This window comes from Stylophora pistillata, chromosome 4 (genome assembly GCF_964205215.1).
Source record: "Stylophora pistillata chromosome 4, jaStyPist1.2, whole genome shotgun sequence".
Classification (NCBI taxonomy): Eukaryota; Metazoa; Cnidaria; class Anthozoa; order Scleractinia; family Pocilloporidae; genus Stylophora; species Stylophora pistillata.
Window position 1 is genome coordinate 2,881,373 of NC_142522.1, and position 22,444 is coordinate 2,903,816.

The following is a 22,444-nucleotide window of genomic DNA, read 5'->3' on the forward strand; positions in this document are numbered from 1 at the left end:
TATCCGCTCGCAGTGAAATAACAATTTGGCGTGTTGGATAAAAATCTCTTATTAGACCTTTTGTTATGTAGTATCGCTGAGTATTTTTGCTCGTTGTTTGTATTTTGACGAGCCCGTAGGGAGAGTCAAAATACGGCACAACTCGTAAAAAATACTCAGCGATACTACACAACAAAACGTCCAATAAGATATATGAATCCCCAGACGGCCACTAGTGGCCAAAATCTTAAAATGGTCACAAAGTGGCTGTGGTTGTCGTGGTGGTAGTGTCCATCAAGTGATGCGCTGGCTGCTAAAAAGAGATGACACTCATAATAGTACACATCATATAGAAAATCGTCTTTTAATACATTCGTATTTAAAAACACGGGAATAGCATAAGGTGCGTGGACATCATTATTTATATACCTGATGAACTACACTTTTGAAAGATATTTACACTGAATATAACTACTGCATTTCTTTTTTGCTTGGTTAACTACAATCATGCAAAACAAATGCACACAAAATGTAAGTACGAATCGACTTAAATTAACCTACATATGCATGAGGCAACTGTTTGCCTGACACATAAAACGCCTTAAGCTTAAACTGTTTTATGATCAACAAGCTTTTTACAACGCGGAAAATCCGCCACTGTTTCCACAGTGAATATCATTTACTCTTCTCTCTTTGGTCATTGCCTGGTCATTGGAGAAATTTAGGAGTCAGTTCTTTGCCGAGGGTTCTCTGACGAGACTCAGCAATTTCTCCACTTTGGCCATTTCGTTTTCAGGACCTTTGGCTTTCTCCTGAAACAAAAAGTAAAGATTTTGTATCAACTTACATGTCAAAAGAAAGTTCTTAAGAACTTCAACGATTGCTTTGCCAGCATCTATAACAGGTGAGAACGAATAACAAAGGCAGAGCGAAAACGGTGTGTACGCTGAGTTATAGTTTAGATCACATTATTCATAACTGGCTGATGCTTATGCCAGAGTACGATTAAGTCAAGTGTTGAAGCGTTTGCAAAGGTTGCAAACTGGTAAAGAAAGTTGTCCTAGAATATGATAGGTTCGACAATCAAAGTTTTCCCCGACAAAGAAAGATAATCAAGGAAGCCAATAGAAAAGGAACAAGACAGATAACTCGCACAGTGTCCAATATATTTAGATTCGTGTTAAGGAGTAAAATATGATATCCGCAAAACGGAATAAGGAACCAGGAGGAATCATACTCTGAGAATTCGATATCTTAATGCTGATGAATTTTTCCTATTGTAAACATCTGTATTCTTGACAACTTAAGAGAAATTATTGAAATAACATGCTAGTCATTCAAGAATCGCACGGAGCCGAGGAAGCGAGGAGAAAAGAAACAAACGAAAAGTTTTAACTGTGGGTCTTACAACACAGGATTCAAGATTAAGTCAAGTTTAAGATAGGAGAGCTTAAGAGAAGTGTCATACGGGTGTGAAGACAATCGGAGGCGGCGACAATGGCTCGTCATCGGAATCAACAGCTTGAGTGAGTACAAGAATTGGTATTTCCTCCTTCAAAGAACGAATCAGTGACACAGTGTGTTAGTACGTTAATGACTGGCGTGCAAACAACGTGCAGAATCCATTAAGGCAAACGTTACAAAGAACAACAAAATTAGTTAGTTCCCAGTCAGATGCAGAGTGCAAGATTCTTCATGCATAGCTAAGTATGCAGGTCACTTGTTCAAAATCAAACGCGCAGAAGAGTTGCTCTGAGAAATTATTCTTTGCATGTGCATTACTCAAACTGCTAACACAGTTGCGTCGATCGTTTTTTCAATTAGGGGTATCTTCGTTCTTTTTCCTTTTTTTTAGTCGTTCGCCTCTATTGTCGCCAGGCAAGTTCATATCGTCTACCGAGGAAAACGATGATACAATTCCCTCCCACGGTTCCCGACGAGATTACGGAGGGATTCCTATGCACCCTTCATCGAAGAAGGAAGTCAAATCAAAGAATACTGGTACCTATCCTTAAATCTCTTAAACTGAGATGGAGTTATTTTAACTTTCACTGAGTGAAAGTTGAAGAGGATGATGAAAGTAGCAAATAGCGGCAGAGGACAAGCAACTGGTGGGGTAGTGGAAAAAAGAGGAGGGAGGGTCATCTGGATAAACGATATGAGAAGAGCACGGGACAGTAACGGTGGTGTAGAACGAGATGAAAGACAACAATGGATGGGACTTCTGGGGGTGAACTGTAGAAGAAGGAGCAGGAGGATGAAGAAGAGAAGAAGCAGGGGACGACGAGGGCAGATCGGTAATAGGTGCGATGAAGGATTTGTATATTAATTTTTTCAAGAAACCCATGGGATAATACTGACTTTCTTAGCTGCACTGATCAATAAATACATTGCTGTACTCTTACTATTTGACATACCTTGGGCTGCGTGGCTTTTCTGAGATTTGGTGACAGCTTCAACGATGTCACATATCCTCTGTGAAGCAAAAAAAAGACAAAATAAATGGAAGCTACTTGATACAGGATCACCTTAGACACGTAGGTTGACAAGTTATGAATAGAGGAACTTTACAATTGCACGCCAAAGTCTTTGAAGATCGTGGACAAGATCTTCGACAATCAATCTTCGACGATCTTTCAGCGAAGACGTCTTAAAGTTGTGCGAAGGGTTTCTACGTAACAACTCTTAAAATAATTAAATTAACAAATTTCCATTACCTGTCATCTCCCACAATAAGCACTGGGTATTCAGGGTTGAAAGCCAAGTGAGTCAGCTTTGTTCTTTTCTTGTTAGCCACTTTAAATAGGAAAACAATTTGGAATTATTCTTTTTACTGCGTGAGAGACTCCATGCCCAGCTGGGTTAGTCTCCAGATCGAGCGGTCTGGGTCATTCTGTTCCCCGCCAGATCATTCTGTTGTGTTCTAGGCAAGTCAGTTTACTCTCAGTGCGAACGTCTCCAACAAAAAAGGGTTACTAGCGAACGGTTAGTAAAACCTGACAAAATACTAGCAGTGGGAGAGGGGTTACCTGTGATGGAATGGGCCCCGTCCTTGAGGAGTAGATAGACTCACTTACAGACTACTAAGCTTTTAAACTTAACTTATCTCCCTGATTTCCGGTTTGTCTGAACAATAAATCAAAGCGTCGTGGTTCACCGTCAGATATTGAACTTACCCGATTGTTCGCTGAGAGGTTCGTACTTGTTCACGTTCAGATCGTACACATACACCTGAAGCAATAATAATGACGTTAATCAACGCTGAGAAATGTTCAGGAAAAAAGCAAGGATATCTTGAGTTGACAACACATCTCCATCTTCGATTGACTGTCAAACCTAAAGTAGGATTGCCGTGATTTTGCTTTGCTTCGTCACTAATGGGTCCAAAACTGTCTTGCACCTCCCTTTCAACCATTTACACGCGCAAAACGTAGGCTTATTGTGACTTCCCGAGCTTGGGAGTGTTAACATGAATATACTCTGAGTTTCCGTTGCGATCGAGTATACCTTGTTAATCATTTAAATACCCGAAGCAAAACTGAAAAGAAAAGTCGACTCTATCAATGAATGAACCTGACAGGGTGGTGTGAAAGGCGAATGATGTATCATCAGCTGATGGGCGATATCAAAGACACGTAAAAATATTTTGTAATTCTACATGTGTGCGGTTACGGCTCTTCTAAGGGCTGGAAATCCTGGTAAACCCCGCAATTTATTTATTTTAACTAAACAAAATTACGCTGTGCTGTTTCTTACCCGTCCATCCGTTGTACAAGCGGCAAACACTGTGGAAGCATAAGGCGCCCAGGCAACATCCCCGACAGAGTTGTTCAGATCAAAGGTAAACATGGGCTCTCTGTGCAAAGAAACAAGCGATAAATGATGAGCTAACAATTGATGAGATGACATAAAAATGTATAACTAAGATGATGCGTCATAGCTAACTCATAAAAGAACACAAAGCTCAAAGCAATATGCTATACTTAGGTTGTCAATAACTTTGAAGGCGGTCACGTTGTCCTGGACGTCACGTGGTTTCGTAAGATCACACTTAAGACTGATCAGTTGAAGTGTCCCTAGCATCCCACGAGCTTCGTAGGAACCTAAAAATAAATTCTGAACGACGAATTGATTCACACATCCGCACACCAAGCCGTTTCGATTGCTAATTTTTGATATTCGTAGCTAGATTTTTAGTTTATAAAAGTGTTCGTTCCGCTCACAGGCTTTGTGAGCTGAAAATTTTAGCAAAAACACTCCAGCCCTATAACTTAGTTTTCTTACAGATAATGATGATCCCAAATCTTCACCGTCCAGTCGGCACTACACGAGATGAAAATCTTTGGGTGAAAATGATTCCATTTGACAGAGTAAACTGCCATGTGATGCGCCTGCAGAGAAAGAGAGTTGAGTGATAAGAAAAGAGTAAAAGCAAGATTAGGAGATTAAGACATTGGTAGACATTTTGGCATGAACATGAAGTGAGTGGGAGTGCTGTGGACAGAGGCACTGTGAGAGTCGTGTGTCGTGTCCAGGAACACTAAACAATGACCCAGCCAGGTCTCCAACCCAGACCCTTCCACCCGGAGTCTAACCCTAAAAAACTATCGCGTCTCCCACAATTTCTGGTGTACTTAAATTTATTTCATTTTAGTCTATAATTGATCTTTTTATATAAAGTTTGTAACGATCTGATTTCTTATAAGAGTAAAACTTTGGCTGGAATTCAAGTTAGAGTGAATAAGTTTTACTCCCAGCGTGCGAGTAAAAAAAGCAAAAACTATAACATCAAGCCACGATGCTGAAACAATTAAAGGACGATACGTACATCGTAAGTCTCGAGGAACTGGCTTGAATATGTTTTGGAACACTTGTGTATCTTTCCTTCCTCTGTGCCTGATAATAAAGAGGAAAATGAAAAGAGTTTAACATAGAGTTAAAAAAGTCAAAGTAAAAACAACCAAACTGCCTAAAGTGCGGGAAAGCAACCAAACTGCCTAAAGCGCGGGAAAACAACCAAACTGCCTAAAGTGCGGGAAAACAACCAAACTGCCGAAAGCGCGGGAAAACAAACAAACTGCTAAAGCGCGGGAAAACAACCAAACTGCCTTAAGCGCGGGAAATCAACCAAACTGCTAAAGCGCGGGAAAACAACCAATCTGCCTTAAGCGCGGGAATACAAGCAAACTGCTAAAGCGCGGGAAAACAACCAAACTGCCTTAAGTGCGGGAAAACAAGCAAACTGCTAAAGCGCGGGAAAACAACCAAACTGCCTAAAGCACGGGAAAACAACCAAACTGCTTAAAGCGCGGGAAAACAACTAAACTGCCTAAAGCGCGGGAAAACGCGGGCGACTTAGTCGTGATTGGTTTAAGTTTCGCATTTCTGCGGTTGAAAGAGTGGCGCAGGTTTGCTGAACTAATCACAGAGCAAAATAAATCAAAACCAATGCAATCTCGGTTTACTTTCGACACTCAGTTGAAACTGCTCTTGTTGACACGACTAGGTGAGTTCACCAGTAAAAAATCACAAAGCAACGTGAGGCAAAAGCACTGTAATGCGGTCTTACTTTAGAAATTCAATCGAAAAATTGCTCCATTATGAGTTAACGACATTTTAGAGAAAACGTATTGCTGTAGCAACATTCCACTTACCAACGAGAAACATATAATCCATTGTTTTATGAAAATCAAATGCAGTTCCACAACCTGCAAATTAAAACAGTGGGAACGTTGGACAATTCAGAGAGGATAACGGGAGTAAGCTTCCTTCGAAACAAAAGTCAGTATTGATTGTTCTCAGTGAAATATTTTCAGTGACCACTTTCGCAATAAAATATGATTGTATGTCTGATGTCAGAGTCCCGGCAAGCATTTTAAACTTCTTCAGGTTCAAAATTCCAACAATTAATGCAACGTGACTAGAGGGCAGCTGTGACTGTCTGGGGACTACGTTATCTCAACAGGATAGCATGGATTTACACACACGGCACGTATTTCAAGCTAATTCGGTTTGGAAGCAAGTGGGAAAGGAGGAAATGGTGAAACCAACTGGGATCAGAGTAGATGGATGGTTCGGGTCAGTGGGGTTCTGGGTATACGCTGCAAAATAGCAAACTAAAAGATACCTAAACTTGGAAGTTGTGAGTTGTCTCCTTCTCCTTCCGAAGCGTTTCCCTGCTTCAGAGTGATTATGTCCGTGTGCCTCAATTCACTCTACACAACAAGACACAACAAATATTTGTCAGTGTGACAAAAATTTCAAAAACGCTTGAAAGGAAAATTTTAAAAACATTATTTTCAGTTAAATATCCGTCACTTTGAACGTAACTGAGAATAGTAATTGTGTTGTTACACACCACAAAAGCTGAATCAAATGGCACAAAAGATTGAAATTACTCCTTTTTTTAATAGAATCAAGTTACTCTTCGGTACAAAATAAAGAGACTGGAAGCCTTTATGCCTTTTTTGGCGGCTCGTAGAGGCAAAGCACCATTCAGATTTGAAATTTAAATATCTTTGCACCAATATAACTTCTGATAATGCCTGTTTTGAAAAAAATAACTAAAGCAATACGGAGAAGAAAAACAACATTAAAAAGGCTTTACTAAGTTTACCTTTACGATCGTCCATTGAGTTATTCTGCCATCAGATGACACGGAGAAGAAGTTCATGTTATTGTCCAAATCGTCTTTTTGCCATTTCACCTTAAATAAATGAAAGACAAGCAAAACGAAAACAGACATCAGAAAAGTGGCGCACATCAGAGAGAAATACTCTTCCTACTTTCGCTCGAAGTTTTTCTCTGTCTTTGTCATCCTCACCTGCCAAACAGGGTCCGTATGTTTACCCGTCTTGGCAGTTGATCTGTACATCAACTCGATCTTATTTGTTTGTTGAATAACCGTGTACACACCAACACTACCTGGAATAAAAAAAAGAATGGCAACGTACTTGAATTTTAGTGTTTTTCCACGGAGATACAAGCTCAAACAAAATATTATAATTTGGTTTGCATTTCATGACCTCTGACAACTGAAGGTGGCTTATCAACTCCTGCTAAAATAAGTTTCGATTTTTAAACCAATCAGGAAGAATACGTTACCTCTTAAAGCAAACGAGTTTGCACCAAAAACTAAAAAGCTAAAAGTTTTCTAATACGCCGAGTATGTTCTCCCTTTCTCCTCATGTATTGTTTCCCTCGTTTCTCCTCAGTGATTCTACGTTACTTGCGTTTGACGGAAAGAAATAAAGCAGGCATGAAATATTCAAACCAATGCTGAACTAACCCTTGCAAATACTTTTGTTTGTTCCAAAATCTCGTCGAACGTACCTTTTACTTTCAAGTTTTAAATCACAATGAAAAGACCAAGAAGTCTACCATAACTGAAAGGGATGTAACTTACCGTCGTAGAAACCAACTGCGATGTAATTGGGATGCTCAGGATGAAAATCAAGGCACATAACCCCACTCTCTGTCTCACATATGTATCTGACAAACACAAGGTACGTGCGTTAGTCATAACAGAGGAAGGAAACAACGAAGGGTGCAATGGACTGAGGAATAATCATATGACAAAGAGCTACAAGGCCATAACTAGTCCAAAACCTTGTGCGATCACAGTTTACAGCGCGGACACATCTCTTTATAGTTTTATTGTTTATTTATTATCTTCTTTAATAACAATTTTTGCTATAAGCTAACTGTTAAGATGGTTAGTCTTTGCTAAGATGAACACTTACTCTGGAAATGAAGGGTTCTTCAATGTGTACATAGTGACCATTCCGTTACTTTGCTTTAAAAAGTCATCTGCAATGAAGACATGAACCCAAACGTAAGTAGTTAAGATTAATTACACGAAATGTTAACAAGTCTTTCCTTGTGCTTTCATTCGGTCTCTCTGAACATGTCGTACATGTCAGCCTCCAATTTCCTTTTTGGTACATCAATATCATCCACATACTTCTCGACGGACCTTATTTAATTGGTACTTTGTGTCTCTCAAATCTAAGAAAACTTTCCGTTTGCAGCTTAACTTTCTGTCGATAATGTCATGTTACTTAGCCTCTTTACTCTGCTAAACTGAAGTTTATCGATTACATGTTGATGAATTTCGCGAAAAACTATCGACATCATTTTTGTAAATACCACGCTGTCTTAATATGTCATGATGTCATGTGGTCACGATGTACCAATGTCACGATGTCACGATGTCACGATGTTATGGCTTCAGGATATCACGATTTCATTAAGGCGCGATGTCATGTCATAATGTCAAAATGTCATGTCTTGACGTCAAAATGAATGTTACTCACACGATCCGTGTCCAACTCCAAACAAGTCGTGGTACCTGGGACTCCTACAATGAAGAAAACATCCACATTCAGAAGCTAACTACAACTGTAATCTAAAAAGATCTATTCGATACATTACGTTTAACAACTGAAAGGACACAAAAATCAGGAGAAGCAGACATACCAACAAAGTGAAGTGACGGCCATTCTCTTTGATTTCTCACACGAAAATTTCCACAGAGGCAACAGTGTACCCTCTTGGTCCTTAAACTCATCGGCGGCGTCCTCCCAGTATTTGAAATCTGATAGCAAAAAATAAAAGCCATGAAATTTTCACACTGCACTACATATCATGTAAGATATAACAATTTTGTACAAACTCCCCAAAAGACAAAAGAATGCTACAGTTTCAAAATCCAAATAATGAATGGTACGTTCTGAGACAAAAGTGAAAGGAACACCATTTGCACTGAATAATAAGTCAGAGCGATAATATTTGAAAAAGAGAGAATTCTGAAATCAAATGAGGTACAAAATTCCAACGATACAACGGAGGGGGGCAGTTATGACAAGTTCAGTTTGGAGACGACGTTATCCCAACAGGATAGCGTGGATTCAGATAATGTATCCTCGGCGTCTACCACCTTGAAACAACACACTCTCAACAAAGGGGTCAGCTACAGACTCGAAGTTAACTCTATGTTTTGATTTAACTAGTATGCTCTATGTTTTGATTTACGCGATCTGTGTCGAGAAATCCGCCTAAATAAAAAATCACAAAACACCAGTCGAAATACGCTTTCAGTGATATTGTAAATTATCACTGACTTGATCTACCAAGTAAAGTTTGGTCTAACCTTGTGCGATGTCGTCGTATGTATTCTGGTTTACCATTCTCTCCACTATCTTGCACGGTTTGGAAATCCTTGAAATATCATCACCCTGTATACAAAAATAAAATCAATACGGTGGTTAAATGGTGGACGACCAGTCTCACTTCTTGGATTAAAAGAAAAAGCCATTTGGTTCCTTAACTAATGTGAAAGGGGTTCATGAACTGGACTACCGGCCTAAAGGTGAAATCCCAAACGCTCAGACGCTGGAAATATTACATACTGGTGCCACCTAACTTTCAAAGGAACCCCACAAAAGGCTAAGAGGAAGTAGCAATGGTCCCAACTGCTTAATTTGGATAAAACTGGAGCCAGGACTCAGAGGAATGGAACACACCGCTTGTAAAACTTCAACTAAATTTTGGTTAAAAGGTCCATTTGCAGCGAAAGCTTACTGACCTGCACTTCAACTTGCATGAGCTTCTTCTTTTTGTCGTCATCTTTCTTAAACGTTTGGGTCTTTCTGCTTTCCTTTTCTTTCATTTTTTCCTACAATAGGAGTATTTCAAAGTATTTCAAAACTTAGAGACTTCATTTGTGAGTTCGTCAAATGTATGCGAGCAATAGTCGACGGAGTAAAATACGCTTTGGTTGAAACGTGGGCTTCCACAATGTTGTTAGCTGAATATTTCACATTTGTTCCTCGTATCACTTATGATGTGAGAGAGCTTGTTCAGTCATTTACTTCTTTATCTCATTTATTTATCATTTGTACATATATTTACTCACTATTATTATTATTATTATCATCATTATATCATAACTTAAAAAATAATAGTCAGACTCTTTCTCTTGCGCGCGACTCGCTCGATCCTCTTCCAATACAAACATTTTGAAGAATTTTGAAAAGGAAACGAAGAAACCTTTTATTCTTAGATCCTCACCTGTCTTTGCAAATCCTCAACGTATGCATCATAAATTTCCCACTGAAAGGATACCAGAAATTGTAGAAGTAAATTACTGGTGACGTACTAAATTAGTAGAAATTTCTCTAAAATGCTTCCAAACGGCTCGTTATCAAATTTGGTCCAAATTTCCTTGACACTGATAGGTACAATTACTGTAATGATTCGATTTAGCGATTTGGTGCTTATTTACTAATGGTACATCTAGGAAGGGCACTAATTCGAAACAGGGCACTTATTCTTATGTACTAATGGTACATCTAGGAAGGGCACTAATTCGAAACAGGGCACTTATTCGGGGACAGGGCGCTTATTTTTCCTTCACGAAACAGTAGAATGAGCAAAACAAAGCTTTGATGTTTGTTTGAAAAGGAATGCTATAGAAAACTTTAAAAGGTAACAAATGTACAGTGAATATTTATATAATGATGGTAAGGAGTGTACTCTAGCTGTGCTATCACTGAAACAGAATAGGGAAGTTTATTGGAATGAGGGTTCTTACGCCATAGGAGCGCTGATTAGAACAGGGACGCTTAGAGACAAAAACACATTTTAGGGGGCGCTCACTAGAGAGGGGCCGCTTATTGTAAGAAAGGCGCTGAATGGAATCCTTATTGTACAATTTTTATTGTACAATGAGTCACTATTTCTGATGGGGTATTTTTGATTAAGTGAACCCAGTAAGAGTAGCGACATTGCAAATCAAAAATACTATTACCGGGACTGTTGACTGATGAACCTCTTTGAGAGGAAGAATTTATGTGTTTTGAAAATCAAATTTAAAGTTCAAAAATGAGCGAGAGAAAAACAGAACAAGGTTTCGAGCTCATTTTTGACAGAGTGGGAGAACAGTTTTGCCATCCATAACCCTCGCCCACCTGATTAGCTGTGGCTGAGAAGTTAGCCCTTGGTGGAGGTTCAGTTGAGGTTCCACGTTCCTTGGAAAAAAAAATTAAACAAATACACAAAATAGTGCACATACAAAGAGGTAAAACCAGTTTCAGTGTACAGACTTACATACATGCATATACTTTTTGATGAGGCAGGTCGGTTTGCGGCAACCTGAAGGCTGGTGTAATAATAATAATGTTCTCCGCAACCTATTTTGGAAAGTCAAGCAACACAACAAAGACCCTTCCCCCTGCCCAACTCGCTGCATCCCTTGGAAAATACCAACAGGAAATGACAGAAAAAGGGCAGCAATACGTTGAGACAGTAATAGTCCGCTTTAAATGTAGATACAACTGCATACTAACACGACACGTCCAATAATAAACAGTACAGTTTTGTGCTTTTTGTTAATTACTTAAGGTCAGTATATCAAAGTTTAGATTAATTTTAAACATTGAAAAACTGACCCTGAGATAACGTAAATGAGAAATAACATCGACGAAATTTGTGATCAATGAGGCAGGCCAGTGTAATCTGTTTTATTGACAACAAATGTTGCTCACTACATGAAAGAGTTGATATTCATACTTACCAGTTCCTGGTATGGTTTTTGCATATTTTTTCATTAACATCATTAAAAGAAGGTTGTTTTTAAAGATGAATAACTTACTCTGTAAGGATTGTTGTAAGTCTGCGAAGCTCTCTCGCTGAAGTTAAACTGATTAGTTAACTTTGTTTCATTCTTTCCACCCACAGAGGCAGACGAGTCTGGTCGAACTTCTTCCGCTGGTTTTTCCTGAACCAAAGTAAATTTAAAGTTGTAAGTACAGTGTATAATTCGTGTTTTGTCGTTTTCTTCTCTAAACTTTGCCTCTTTCTTCTTGCTTTCCCGATTATGGAGCCCTGACGTGTCCAAAGACAAGGGGTGCGGTCAGCAATTTAGCACGTCGTGTGATGTTACACAAAAAGTATTTTTTTCCAAGGGCCGTTCTATGATTTTAGGTCGCCAGTTATGGTGAAGAAAAGTTGATAAGTTGAAAATCTGTCTCAATCAAACAAAGACTGCATTATATACAGTCTCTTGCCAAACTTCAGTCTAGATTACAAAGCTATGATATTAAAGAATTGAGATCAATCACCTCTACTGCCTCAACTGCTTTGTTTTCTTTGTCTTCTTCTTCACCAGGTTCACCAGCGTCATGTTCAGCTATGAGGACATGAAAGGAGTTTGTCAGCAAAGACATGCTGTACGTACTGTACATGTACTATTTACCTGTACGTGTACTATTTAACAAACTTCCAACAGTGTGCTGAGCAAGCTCCTCTAGTATTCCAAATTCAAGAGGAGCAAATAATAATTGTGAACAGAACTTTCGACAGTATTCAGTACAGGGAAGGCGCTTCCTTTCAAAGTTATTGTCAGTACCAAACATACAACAAACATGGTGTTTGCATCCTCTATGTCCACTGTTGTTTGAAACTCAGTTACAGCAGTGAGCTTCTGTGATCATAACGTGATCTACAATAGTGTATGAAATGTGAGCACAAAAAACATACCATTATTCCAGCCATCGCATCCCATGTAACAATTTAAACTACCAAGAATTATTAGAATGATAATTTCAGCTATATGTAGACCTTTAAAAAATTTTTCACACAAGTCACTCATAAATTACAAACAATTCCCCGCAGAGGTGAACCCCCACAAGTGACTTACATTAAGTTAACAAGGTGAACTAACTTTGAAAAGTTCTAAGGATTCGACTGCACCCTCATAGGAAATCTTTTTAATTCAATGGTCTATAATGTACAATGACCAATTGAAAGCATTTTAAACAAATTTATATCCTGCCTGTATCACCATTTAGCAAAACTGGTAAAAAATTACCTAATGCTACTGAACTGTTTTACTTCTAAACATAAAGTGCATCTCTTTAAAGTCAAAATGCACCATCGAGTGACATTATAGTAACAAGTCAGTGACAGATTAAACAATAATATTTCTGTGATGGAAATTGGGGCCAGTAATAGAATCAAATGAAACTAACAAACTCCATGCACTGGAATTGATGACTGACCAGCACTTGCTGACCTGTGTGCTGATGTATTAGCATTTATTTACTAGGGGGTAAGTATGAATATCAAAGAACAAAAGAATAAGAGGGGAAATAAAAGATGGTATTCTCAAATGTTGTTATCTTGTATTGCCCCAGTGTCCCCTACTCCCCCCCCCCCCCCTACACAATACTGACAAACACATTTGTGAAAGCTGTGTCCTAATCAGTTTAGCAGTTTTAATACAAATTATTAAATCATACATTAATAACAAATGCTTTATCTGGATCCACATGACCCAAAAATTGTGTTTGCAAAGCAAACTTCATAAGCTTTTGTTGCAAGTCACAGTGCTCTTTACAGTCTGTTAATTATGACTGTGGATGAGGCTTTTGAGAAAAGCACATTCGAACAATCATGTTTTCTATCATTCAATGTGTTATCTTTAAATAGATTATACCTTTACTTTGAAGAGTTTAGAAATAAATATTGGTATATCATCTGGACTCTTACCTCAGTCTGTAATTTTGATTTAGCAAAAATTACAAGAAATGGTAAATCAAATTATATATTGTATTGAATTAAGTAATATTTAATAGACATTAGCCAACAATTTTGTGCAAAGCATGCAGTTCAGAAATGGCACTACTCACAAACAGAGCTCAATGGCCTCAGGAAGTCATCAAAGCCTTACAGGTTAATGAGCAAGAACAAGACTGAGTTAGCCATTAGAATTCAAACTACATTTTAATACATACAATTAATGAAAAGCTATTCAATAACGAATGATGTTAATGTGTTTCTACACACTACCTGTTATATTTTTGCTCTAATTTTTAAGGATGACATGGCACTGAATAGACTAAATTAATACTTAAAATTCATGTTCTTAAAAAAAATTTTCAAATCTGTCTTACTTTTTTTTTTAATCAGGAAAGGTTGACATGAAACGTTTTTACTTATTACAAACATTTTTTATATAAATTAAACCAGTTTAAGTAAGTCATCTTTTCCAAAAAAAGCAATTGACTGGTGTGAAATCACCAGTACTTCTTTCAAAAGCATTTCACCAAATTGAATTGACATATTTTTTAATTTTATATATTAACTCGATGATAGAAGAGCCACTGATTTATTTAGTACAAATAAATTACTTATAAATTCTTACAACATGAAGGCATCTTATGTCTAAATCATCTGTTTCTCAGTAAGCGGCAAAAATTAATAATGATCTCTTAACTTACCTTCAAGACCCTGCCTGGCTCTCTGTCTTCTGGCTTCATCTGAGTCTTTATGAAGCATGTTCCTTTAAAAGTAAAAAAAAAAAATGCCTCTGAAGTCACACCCTGACCTTATATAAGACCAAATACAGTACATGTCACTGGTTCTTCCTTGCCATTTATTAACAGCTGAAAAACACATTACAAGGTACAACTGCCCCCCAAAATTCCCAATTCCAGATCCCTCAGTTCCAATAGTTGATCTCCATATTAATGGATGATGCATATCACAGGTGTTGTCTTCCTTCAGTTTAAGAACAAAAGGGCAAACACGATATAATAAACTTAATTCATATGGTTCTGACTGGCCAATCTACATAATTCCTGTCCACATAGAGAAGGGGTGTGCTAATTGCTTCATTTCAGTTCTATTTAAGTTGCTTATCTTTTTTTAAAGATTTATGGGATCAAATTTACTGGACTTGTTACTAACCACTCCCAAAAAACTGTATCTGCAGATGTGTGTGAGTATATACAGCCATTCACCTGTGAATTCCTAGGAATATTTTGTGAGTGTATAGATGCCCCCCAACTTGTTACTAGCATAAATATAATCCCACATGTATAAAATAAAACAGTCTCCTACCCATCAAGAGCAAAGTGAATTGCCAGCTGATCCACACTTGATGTTGGTTTATAGCATTTTTCCTATGTACGAAAAAATGACAATGCCCTTTCCATCTTTCATTACAAAGACACAAACCTATAAGTGTAGTAAAGCTATATGATATAAACTTAATTTGGAAGAGAAATCAAATCCACCCTCTTTCAGACTTTAAAAGTCAATAAGTTAGGTGTCAATCACCATTATAATAAAGTGGGTGGAACTTTTTTGTCATTTTTCTGTTTGTTGAACGGATTTTATCTGATTTACATAAAAAAAAAAAAAAACATGTATACATTTATCAGATTAAATTGTTTCCCAATAAAAAATTAGTTTGATTGTCCACTTTTCTTTACTGAATGATTAATTGGTTATGCACTTAGACCACATCAAACTACCTGAGTGTACTTATAATAAATAGCATTTATTCTTAAAATTAATTTCAAACTGCAAACACTTCAATTTTCAGAGGGTACTCTGTAATTTCTAAAGGTTTATTTTAAGAATAGAGTGACATAAAATTGGAAAAATTCTGACCTTGAAACTGTAGCGCACTATGTTGCTAGGAGCATGGGGGTTGTTTGCAGTCAAGATTCTGGTAAACTCCTCTTTTAACTCTGCCTCTGTCAATTCCAACTGGTCATCTGGCTTTATCAGCTGTTTTGGCTAAGGTTAAAAACAATGACATACATAAAATTTTGATTCAATGCTTGTGGGGAGAAAAAATTGTTGTAAAATTAGATGAATGAGTAGTAATATTTACTAATTTTAACAGTTATTGTAGTACATGTATGAATTTTGCTGGCTAATTTGAGATCGACAATGGCCGAAAAAAGGAATCATTCATGACACCAGAAACATGACCAAGCTGGAGATTCGTGTACCTGCATCCATTCGTCCAAGTCATCTCCTATCTGCGTAGCATCATCATCCTCCTAGAAAAATAAATATACCAGTATCCATTCATCTTTCAGTGTTTAAATCATGTACTTGCAGTACTGACATATAGAGAATAGATGAAACTGACAATGCATTCCTTTGTCTCTAGTATCTGTTTAACCTTCATTTACAATGAGAAAATTAGGTTTATTTACTCTATTAGTCCTATGAGTGACCACAACAGATTTTCTCCTTACAACATCAATACATTTCAAAGAAGAAGGGTGAAAAACTCTGTGATTAAGTGCTAAATTCTCAGAGTTAAGAAAAAAAGGTATGGTAGAGAGTGCACAAAATTGATATTCAGACCTTAGGATAAGAAATGACAGGTTTTAATAAGGGCTAAGATCCAGTATGCACTAGTCACTGAAGAGATGGTCAGATAATAATAAATTGCAAACCTTCTTCTTTGCTTTGACAGTGGCAGTTTTGCTGACTGACTTTACAGCTGCATTTGAAGGAGTGACTCCTGGTTTCTTGTCCTGTCAGGAAACAACATGAACACAACTGTTGAAAGCAATTTTTAATTAAAAGTCAAAAGTAACCCAGGATTACCAGGAATCTTGCAACAAAAAGTGAAACTCAATCATTACCTATTCAATATCTTAGCTTTTCATGTTTTCCTGTCGTTGAAGCAGGTTAAAAGAGCATAATCTGAGTCCATATCTTTCTATTATAAAAATTTTATTCTGAATTGTATGTACTTAATTTATGGTGTAATGTGAGGTCGACAATTTTCAACGTAGTCGGTAGAACATTTTACTTTAAGATGACAAACTAGAGATGGCTGCAAAATTCTGACTTAAAATATCCCAAGAAAGAGTAAGATGACAAATACTGTTCTCAAGACAGTTAGAGAATTTTTTTAGCTTATGGACACTGGGAGATTTACGCGCTGCATTCTTAGAGCGTAATTTCCTACAAAGAACTTTATCATCTTGAAATATCTGAAGTTTTATTTGTACGATTAAGAACGATTAATTGCCTGTAATGCGTAATCAGCCTTCAGCAATTGTTACTTATGAACGACTTGCTTCAAAACAAGCATGGCGGACAGCAAGGAGTAACATGACAACGCAGCCGAAAACAAGTAGGGAAAACTTACCGCTTTCACAACCTTGACGTTTCCTTTCTTCATATCGTTGAAAAATTTACACGAGGTTACTTTTTCCAAGTTTAAACGGCAAAATCAAACGCTACAAACCGCGTAACCAAGGGTCGCTTCTCGGAGAAAGAAAAGTTAGCGTTACCCTAGTAACAGGCTCTGGCTACCAAGCTCAGGCGAGGCTGCTAAGTAGCAACATGGCGGATGAGATGGACGAAACGACCTGCGAAGACGAAAAAAATCACTCTGACAGCGACTCTTGCGAGAGCTTTCAGGATAAAGAAGAAGCACCTGATGGAATTTCAAATTCATCAAAGCAAAGTTCGTTAAAAGATCCAAAATCGAATGCATCAAAAGTCAAGGAAGATTGGAAATGGAGGTTTCCCTATTTGTCGTACAGGAACTTTTTGCTTCAAGTAAGGTCGGTGAATGATAAATCAGTTGTAAAAGACCCTTATGCAACTGCGTCGGAGAAAAATCCAACGGAAGGTGAAGAATTAGAAGGGATATATGCAGATGACAAAGGGTATTTTCGGGGAGACATTTTTGAAGAACTGGAAAGTGATGATAACATTGGTTTTGCTGGTGACGTCTGCAAGCAACTGAATCTGATGCCTAATGTCGATATCTCTGATCATGAGCGGACTGCAATAGATGATGGCTCTTTAAAGACCGATCGGCAAACAGATTCTGGTACTCCAGAGATTATTGTTGTTCCAAGTTCACGATTTGTTCGTGAACTAAAAGTTGAAAAAGTCAATAGGAATTGATTATCAGCTAATTATTTCCAGATGTGCATCAGTTTACTTTCTCTTTCCTGCAAAATATGGTACAGAACTTTGTTTTATCATTCGGTGTGTATCGTAACGTAGTCGGTTTCTTTATTTCAGTTATCTCATAATTTATATGCCATTCTTTCCTAAAAATTTTGATTAGCTCTGGAAGTGCACGTAGCGAAGAATGCATTCGTTGCCGAAAGATTAACGAAGAAGCGAGAGGTAGATATTATAGAAAATGTTACTATTCATTGTGGTTTTCCACATAAATAAATGTTTCATCGTTTTATCTCACGAAGCAGGAGTCGGGCCAATCAATCGTGTATTGATCGCGACGTTTCAACTGCTGTCATGTTTCAGGAGACGCATAGAAGGTTTACGTGTCGCTAGAGGGGCGTGGCCAGAATTTTTTAAAGGGGGGTCACACTATGTCAAACAGAGGGTACTCAGCAGATTGTCATGTCGATCTCCACACGCAGTGTTCTATTTAATGAGACAGAGAAAACCTTACAAGGGCGGGGAGGGGCATGGGGACCTTAGGACCCCCCTTCCTAGCTACGCCTTTGCGCTACAAGAAATGTAGCTGAGACAGGAACAGGCGAAATTTTCTTCAATGAGTCGCCCCAATCAATCAATCAACCACTTATTTTAACACGTTACGTCAAAGAGCTAAAAAAAACTCGTTTAAATTACGAACGTGTATAAATAAATTCTATAATAATTACAGCCATATAATATTTTTCAATTTTAAAACAACAGAAAGCCACATACTAAAAGCATGACTTGTTAAACTGTAGTACTCGTTCTAAAAGCAGTTAAAAGCTACAATAGTGCACTATAAGACACATTCTAAAAAGCTGCAATCGTGCAATGTACTTCTGAAGTCATTAGTATCACTTGAAAGACGCACTTGAGAAGGCAAACTGTTCCATAATGTAGTTAATGAATAAGTAAAAGAATTCTTCTTAAATTTAAGATTAAATTTAGGTAATTCCAAATTCAAGCCTTCGCCTCTTAGCCTATACGGTGTAGGCTTGTGTTTAAAAAGGCTTCCAATATAAATAGGGCCCGTACCGTTTAAGCATTTAAAAAGAAGTATTCACGCCTGGTGTAAGCGCCTACAGTATGACGATGTCATGCTAGCCGTAGTGAGCAGCTCGTCGTATGACATTGACTTGCTGTGCCCGATTAATGTTCTCAAAATATAACAGTTGCCATCTTTGAGACGGTTGCGTTGACCCGCACCTATGCCTACAAACAAAGGACTGCAGTATTGGAGATGAGGTAATATAAACTAAAATAGTAAAGCGCGCAAACCGTAGAAGGACATAGCTTTATGCATTCTGTGAATCCAACCTTTACCTCCGGAGTCCGGAGAAATCCTTGTCCATTGACAACCGATTTAAACCCATTCGATAGATAACAATTTGCATGCGCACATTTAGCAACCGAAAAGCCAGCTACAACAACAACAACAACAAAATTTATATGAGGCGTGAGTAGTCCAGTGGTCAGTGCGCTGGACTCTAGGTCAGATGGCCCGGGTTCAAGTCCTGGCTGGGGCTTGACGTTGTGTCCTTAAGCAAGACGCTTCACTCACATTGCTTCGTCTTCTCGGATAGGACGTAAAGCCGGAGGTCCCGTCTCCTGCACCTATCAATTAGTTAATTTCGGCAAGGGACGTTAAAGAACCCACATCACGAGATTACTGTGATGTGGTCTGGCCTGTTTACTGGGAAGGGGGGGAGGGGGCATCTGTAAAAATTTCTCCTTTATTAATTGTAAACTGCCGCCGGCAGTCTGGAAAAGTCCCCCGCACAGTGTTGTAAAGCGCATTAGAGCATTTACATGGAAATGCGCTATAGAAATTGATCTATATTATTATTATATTATTATTATTATTATATATTGTTTACCTAAATACCTAGACGAGCTTCGCTTAAGAATGAAATCTCACACTCTGGATATACTAGCCTTGGCTGAGACTCGTCTTGACAACACCTTACTAATTAAGTTCCTTATTAAGATCCTTATTCCTAATTAAGATCCTTATTATGGATATTCCATATTATTCTTATTTTTAACATACGTTGTTAATGTTAATGTACATGTAATTAGTTTTATAAATTTGAATTTACTGTAGTATTCTAAGTTGTTTAGCGCTGTTGATCATTGAATGAAAGTAGCGCTCTAGAAGTTATTAAATTAAATTAAATTCAATTAAACCTTGAATAAAGGCTGATAGTTTCTAAAGAAACTGTTTGGGGCTGCGTCGGTGGGGGTAACGAAATAATTTGAATATATCAACAAAGTTGAAATGGGAAATTGGCCACCGTTGCGATTATAAAAGCTGACGTTTCGAGCGTTAGCCCCTCGTCGGAGCGAATAGGGGAATTGTGGGTTGTGTGTGCTTTTAGAGGCAGAAAAAGGAGCTATGTGATTGGTGGAAACATGGCAACGAGAAAAACACGAATAAATTAGCGGAATGAAAAGCGTTCGTTGATACCTGTGGGATTTAGACTGCCGGTTTGAAAGATGAGCTTTTGTTCAAGAGTTTTCCGGCTTTCCGTGCTACCTAAGTGTATAAGGAGATTGCCATGTGTTGCTGAGAATGGTTAGGTAAATTAAAATGTCTAGCGACTGGTTCCGATTACGGTCCTTGTCATTCCTCTCCACGTCGCGAAGGTGTTCTCGGAATCTGTCATCTAGTCTTCTGCCTGTTTCGCCGATGTAAATCTTTTTCCCGGCAATAAGTGCAAGTTATGCAATAGATTACATTGGCGGAGGTGCACGTGAAGTGATCGGTGATCTTAATGGATCGTTTGGGTCCCGATATATTCTCAGTGTTGTGAATGAAAGGACACGTTTTGCATCGTGCACGAGCGCATTTAAAAGTGCCTGGTTGGTCATTAGTCGAAAGAACTTCTGACCAAAAAATTGCCTATGTTTTTGTCGCGTTTGAACGAAGGGCTAACGCTGTAAACGTCAGCTTTTATAATCGTAACTGTGGCCAATTTACATTTCAACTTTGTTGATATATTCAAATTATATTGACAACACTTTTACTGATTCTGCAGTCTCAATAGAAGGTTACACACTTGTTAGGCGTGACCGATGTAGAAGCGGTGGTGGTGTTGCCATTTACATTCGTAACGTGATTGATTTTAAAATTAGATCCGACCTCTCTGACCCAGACCTCGAATTCCTATGTGGTCAGATTCAAAAACCCAAGACGAAACCATTTCTTCTTTCAAACTGGTATAGACCTCCAAATTCACCAATTGAGCCATATGATAAGTTTGAGGTCCTCTTGGGAAAAATTGAAGCGGAAAATATTGAATCAAATATTCTTGGTGATATTAACTGTGACATGATGGCAATTACCCTAGCTAATGAAACCAGACACCTTAACGAGCTCTGTCAATCGTACCAATATGCTCAATTGATCAGGGAGCCTACACGCGTCACATCAAGTTCTAAATCACTTATCGACTTATTTCTTAGCAACGAGCCAGATAAATTTGTTACATCAGGCGTGTCCGTTATTGGCTGTAGCGATCACATGTCTCGAGAAAACTAACATGTCCTAGTTCGTCCCCGCGAATAATTGAATCAAGACAATTCAAAAACTTTATCCCCGATTATTTTTTAGAAGACATAGCGCTGGTTCCTTGGTACATAATTGAGCATATAGAAAATCCTATAAGGGCATGGGAGATGTGAAAACATTCTTTTTTAACAGTGGCCAACCTTCATGCACCAGCTAGGAAAAAGAGAGGTAGAAACACTGAAGCTTTCTGGCTCACTCCCGAAATCTTGCGATTGATGCGGGAAAGAGAAAGAATAAAACGAATCGCCACTATCACTGATGATCAGTCGAAATGGGCAGAGTACAGACGGCTTAAGAATCGAGTCAACCATTCTATTAAGGCTTCCAAGAAGGATTACTTTCATTCTTACTTTGAGGATAACGTTGGGAAAGCAAAGGCAATTTGGAATGGAATTAATACACTACTATCGCGTACGAAAAACTTTGCTCAGGCCACAAAATTGATCATTGGTGAAGCGGTGGTAACTGACCCCCATGAGCTCAGCAATGCATTTAACAGGTATTTTACCGGGATAGGCCCCAGCTTAGCGTCTCAAATTAATCCCCCTCGGGTCGGCTTTCGTGATTTTGTTGAATCTCGTGACAGTACCTTCGAGCTAAAATTACTTACTATTGATGAACTGTGTAAACTTGTGGATGATATCCCTGTGGGAAAGGCTGATGGACTTGATGGGATCCCAACTTCCCTCCTAAAGTTATCGTTTACATTCATTGCATCTTCTTTAACTCATTTATTTAAGTTAGTTATTTCCACTGGAATCATTCCCAACGACTGGAAGTGTGCTATAGTAACTCCAATCCACAAAGCTGACTCGAGGGTTGATCCAGCAAACTACAGGCCTATTTCTGTACTTTCTGTAATAGCTAAGCTCTTTGAAAAAGCAATTTTCAATCAGGTATACTCATATTTAAATGAGAATAACCTACTTTCTAAATATCAGTCTGGCTTTAGACCCATGTACTCTACTCTGACGGCTCTCATTGATATCACAAACAATTGGTATCTCAACATCGACAATAGTTTGACGAATGCCATTCTGTTTATAGATTTAAAAAAGGCATTCGACACTATTGACCATGAGATCCTTTTGTCAAAGCTGGAGTTGTATGGGT

At 38.2% G+C, this 22,444-nt stretch overlaps 2 protein-coding genes across 5 annotated transcripts; one reads left to right on the forward strand and one right to left on the reverse strand.

Moving 5' to 3' along the window:
• Positions 1-329: 329 nt before the first annotated feature.
• Positions 330-17,098, reverse strand: LOC111321721 (dynein intermediate chain 2, ciliary). Of its 4 annotated transcripts, XM_088757376.1 has the most exons (29): positions 16,946-17,098; positions 16,242-16,322; positions 15,786-15,836; positions 15,439-15,567; positions 14,884-14,945; positions 14,262-14,323; positions 13,671-13,706; positions 13,011-13,061; positions 12,102-12,169; positions 11,633-11,758; positions 10,950-11,009; positions 10,051-10,092; positions 9,566-9,655; positions 9,131-9,215; positions 8,458-8,575; positions 8,295-8,338; positions 7,722-7,788; positions 7,385-7,470; positions 6,803-6,903; positions 6,596-6,685; positions 6,107-6,194; positions 5,634-5,687; positions 4,808-4,875; positions 4,264-4,370; positions 3,736-3,835; positions 3,156-3,210; positions 2,697-2,775; positions 2,397-2,454; positions 330-791 (listed from the first exon to the last, which is right to left on the reverse strand). In XM_088757376.1, exons 1-29 carry the CDS (start codon positions 16,976-16,978, stop codon positions 708-710), a joined length of 2,175 nt encoding a protein of 724 aa, XP_088613502.1. In that variant the 5' UTR covers positions 16,979-17,098; the 3' UTR covers positions 330-707. The 4 variants fall into 4 exon arrangements, with proteins under 4 accessions (XP_088613502.1, XP_022780419.2, XP_022780420.2 ...); XM_022924684.2 differs by lacking the exon at positions 13,011-13,061; XM_022924685.2 differs by lacking the exons at positions 13,011-13,061; positions 13,671-13,706.
• A 30-nt stretch (positions 17,099-17,128) lies between these two features.
• LOC111321730 (uncharacterized) lies at positions 17,129-18,019 on the forward strand. Its single transcript, XM_022924694.2, has one exon. The coding sequence runs from the start codon at positions 17,143-17,145 to the stop codon at positions 17,713-17,715; it is 573 nt and encodes a 190-aa protein (XP_022780429.1). The 5' UTR covers positions 17,129-17,142; the 3' UTR covers positions 17,716-18,019.
• The last annotated feature ends 4,425 nt before the right edge of the window (positions 18,020-22,444 follow it).

Coding starts and splice junctions, on each gene's coding strand:
- LOC111321721 (XM_088757376.1), bottom strand. CDS start 16,978: ATGAAGAAAGGAAACGTCAAGGTTGTGAAAGCG. Junction 13,062..13,670: donor GAGGCCATTGAGCTCTGTTT/GTGAGTAGTGCC, acceptor CTAATACATCAG/CACACAGGTCAGCAAGTGCT. Junction 7,789..8,294: donor TGGAGTTGGACACGGATCGT/GTGAGTAACATT, acceptor TCTTCATTGCAG/ATGACTTTTTAAAGCAAAGT.
- LOC111321730 (XM_022924694.2), top strand. CDS start 17,143: ATGGCGGATGAGATGGACGAAACGACCTGCGAAGACGAAAAAAATCAC.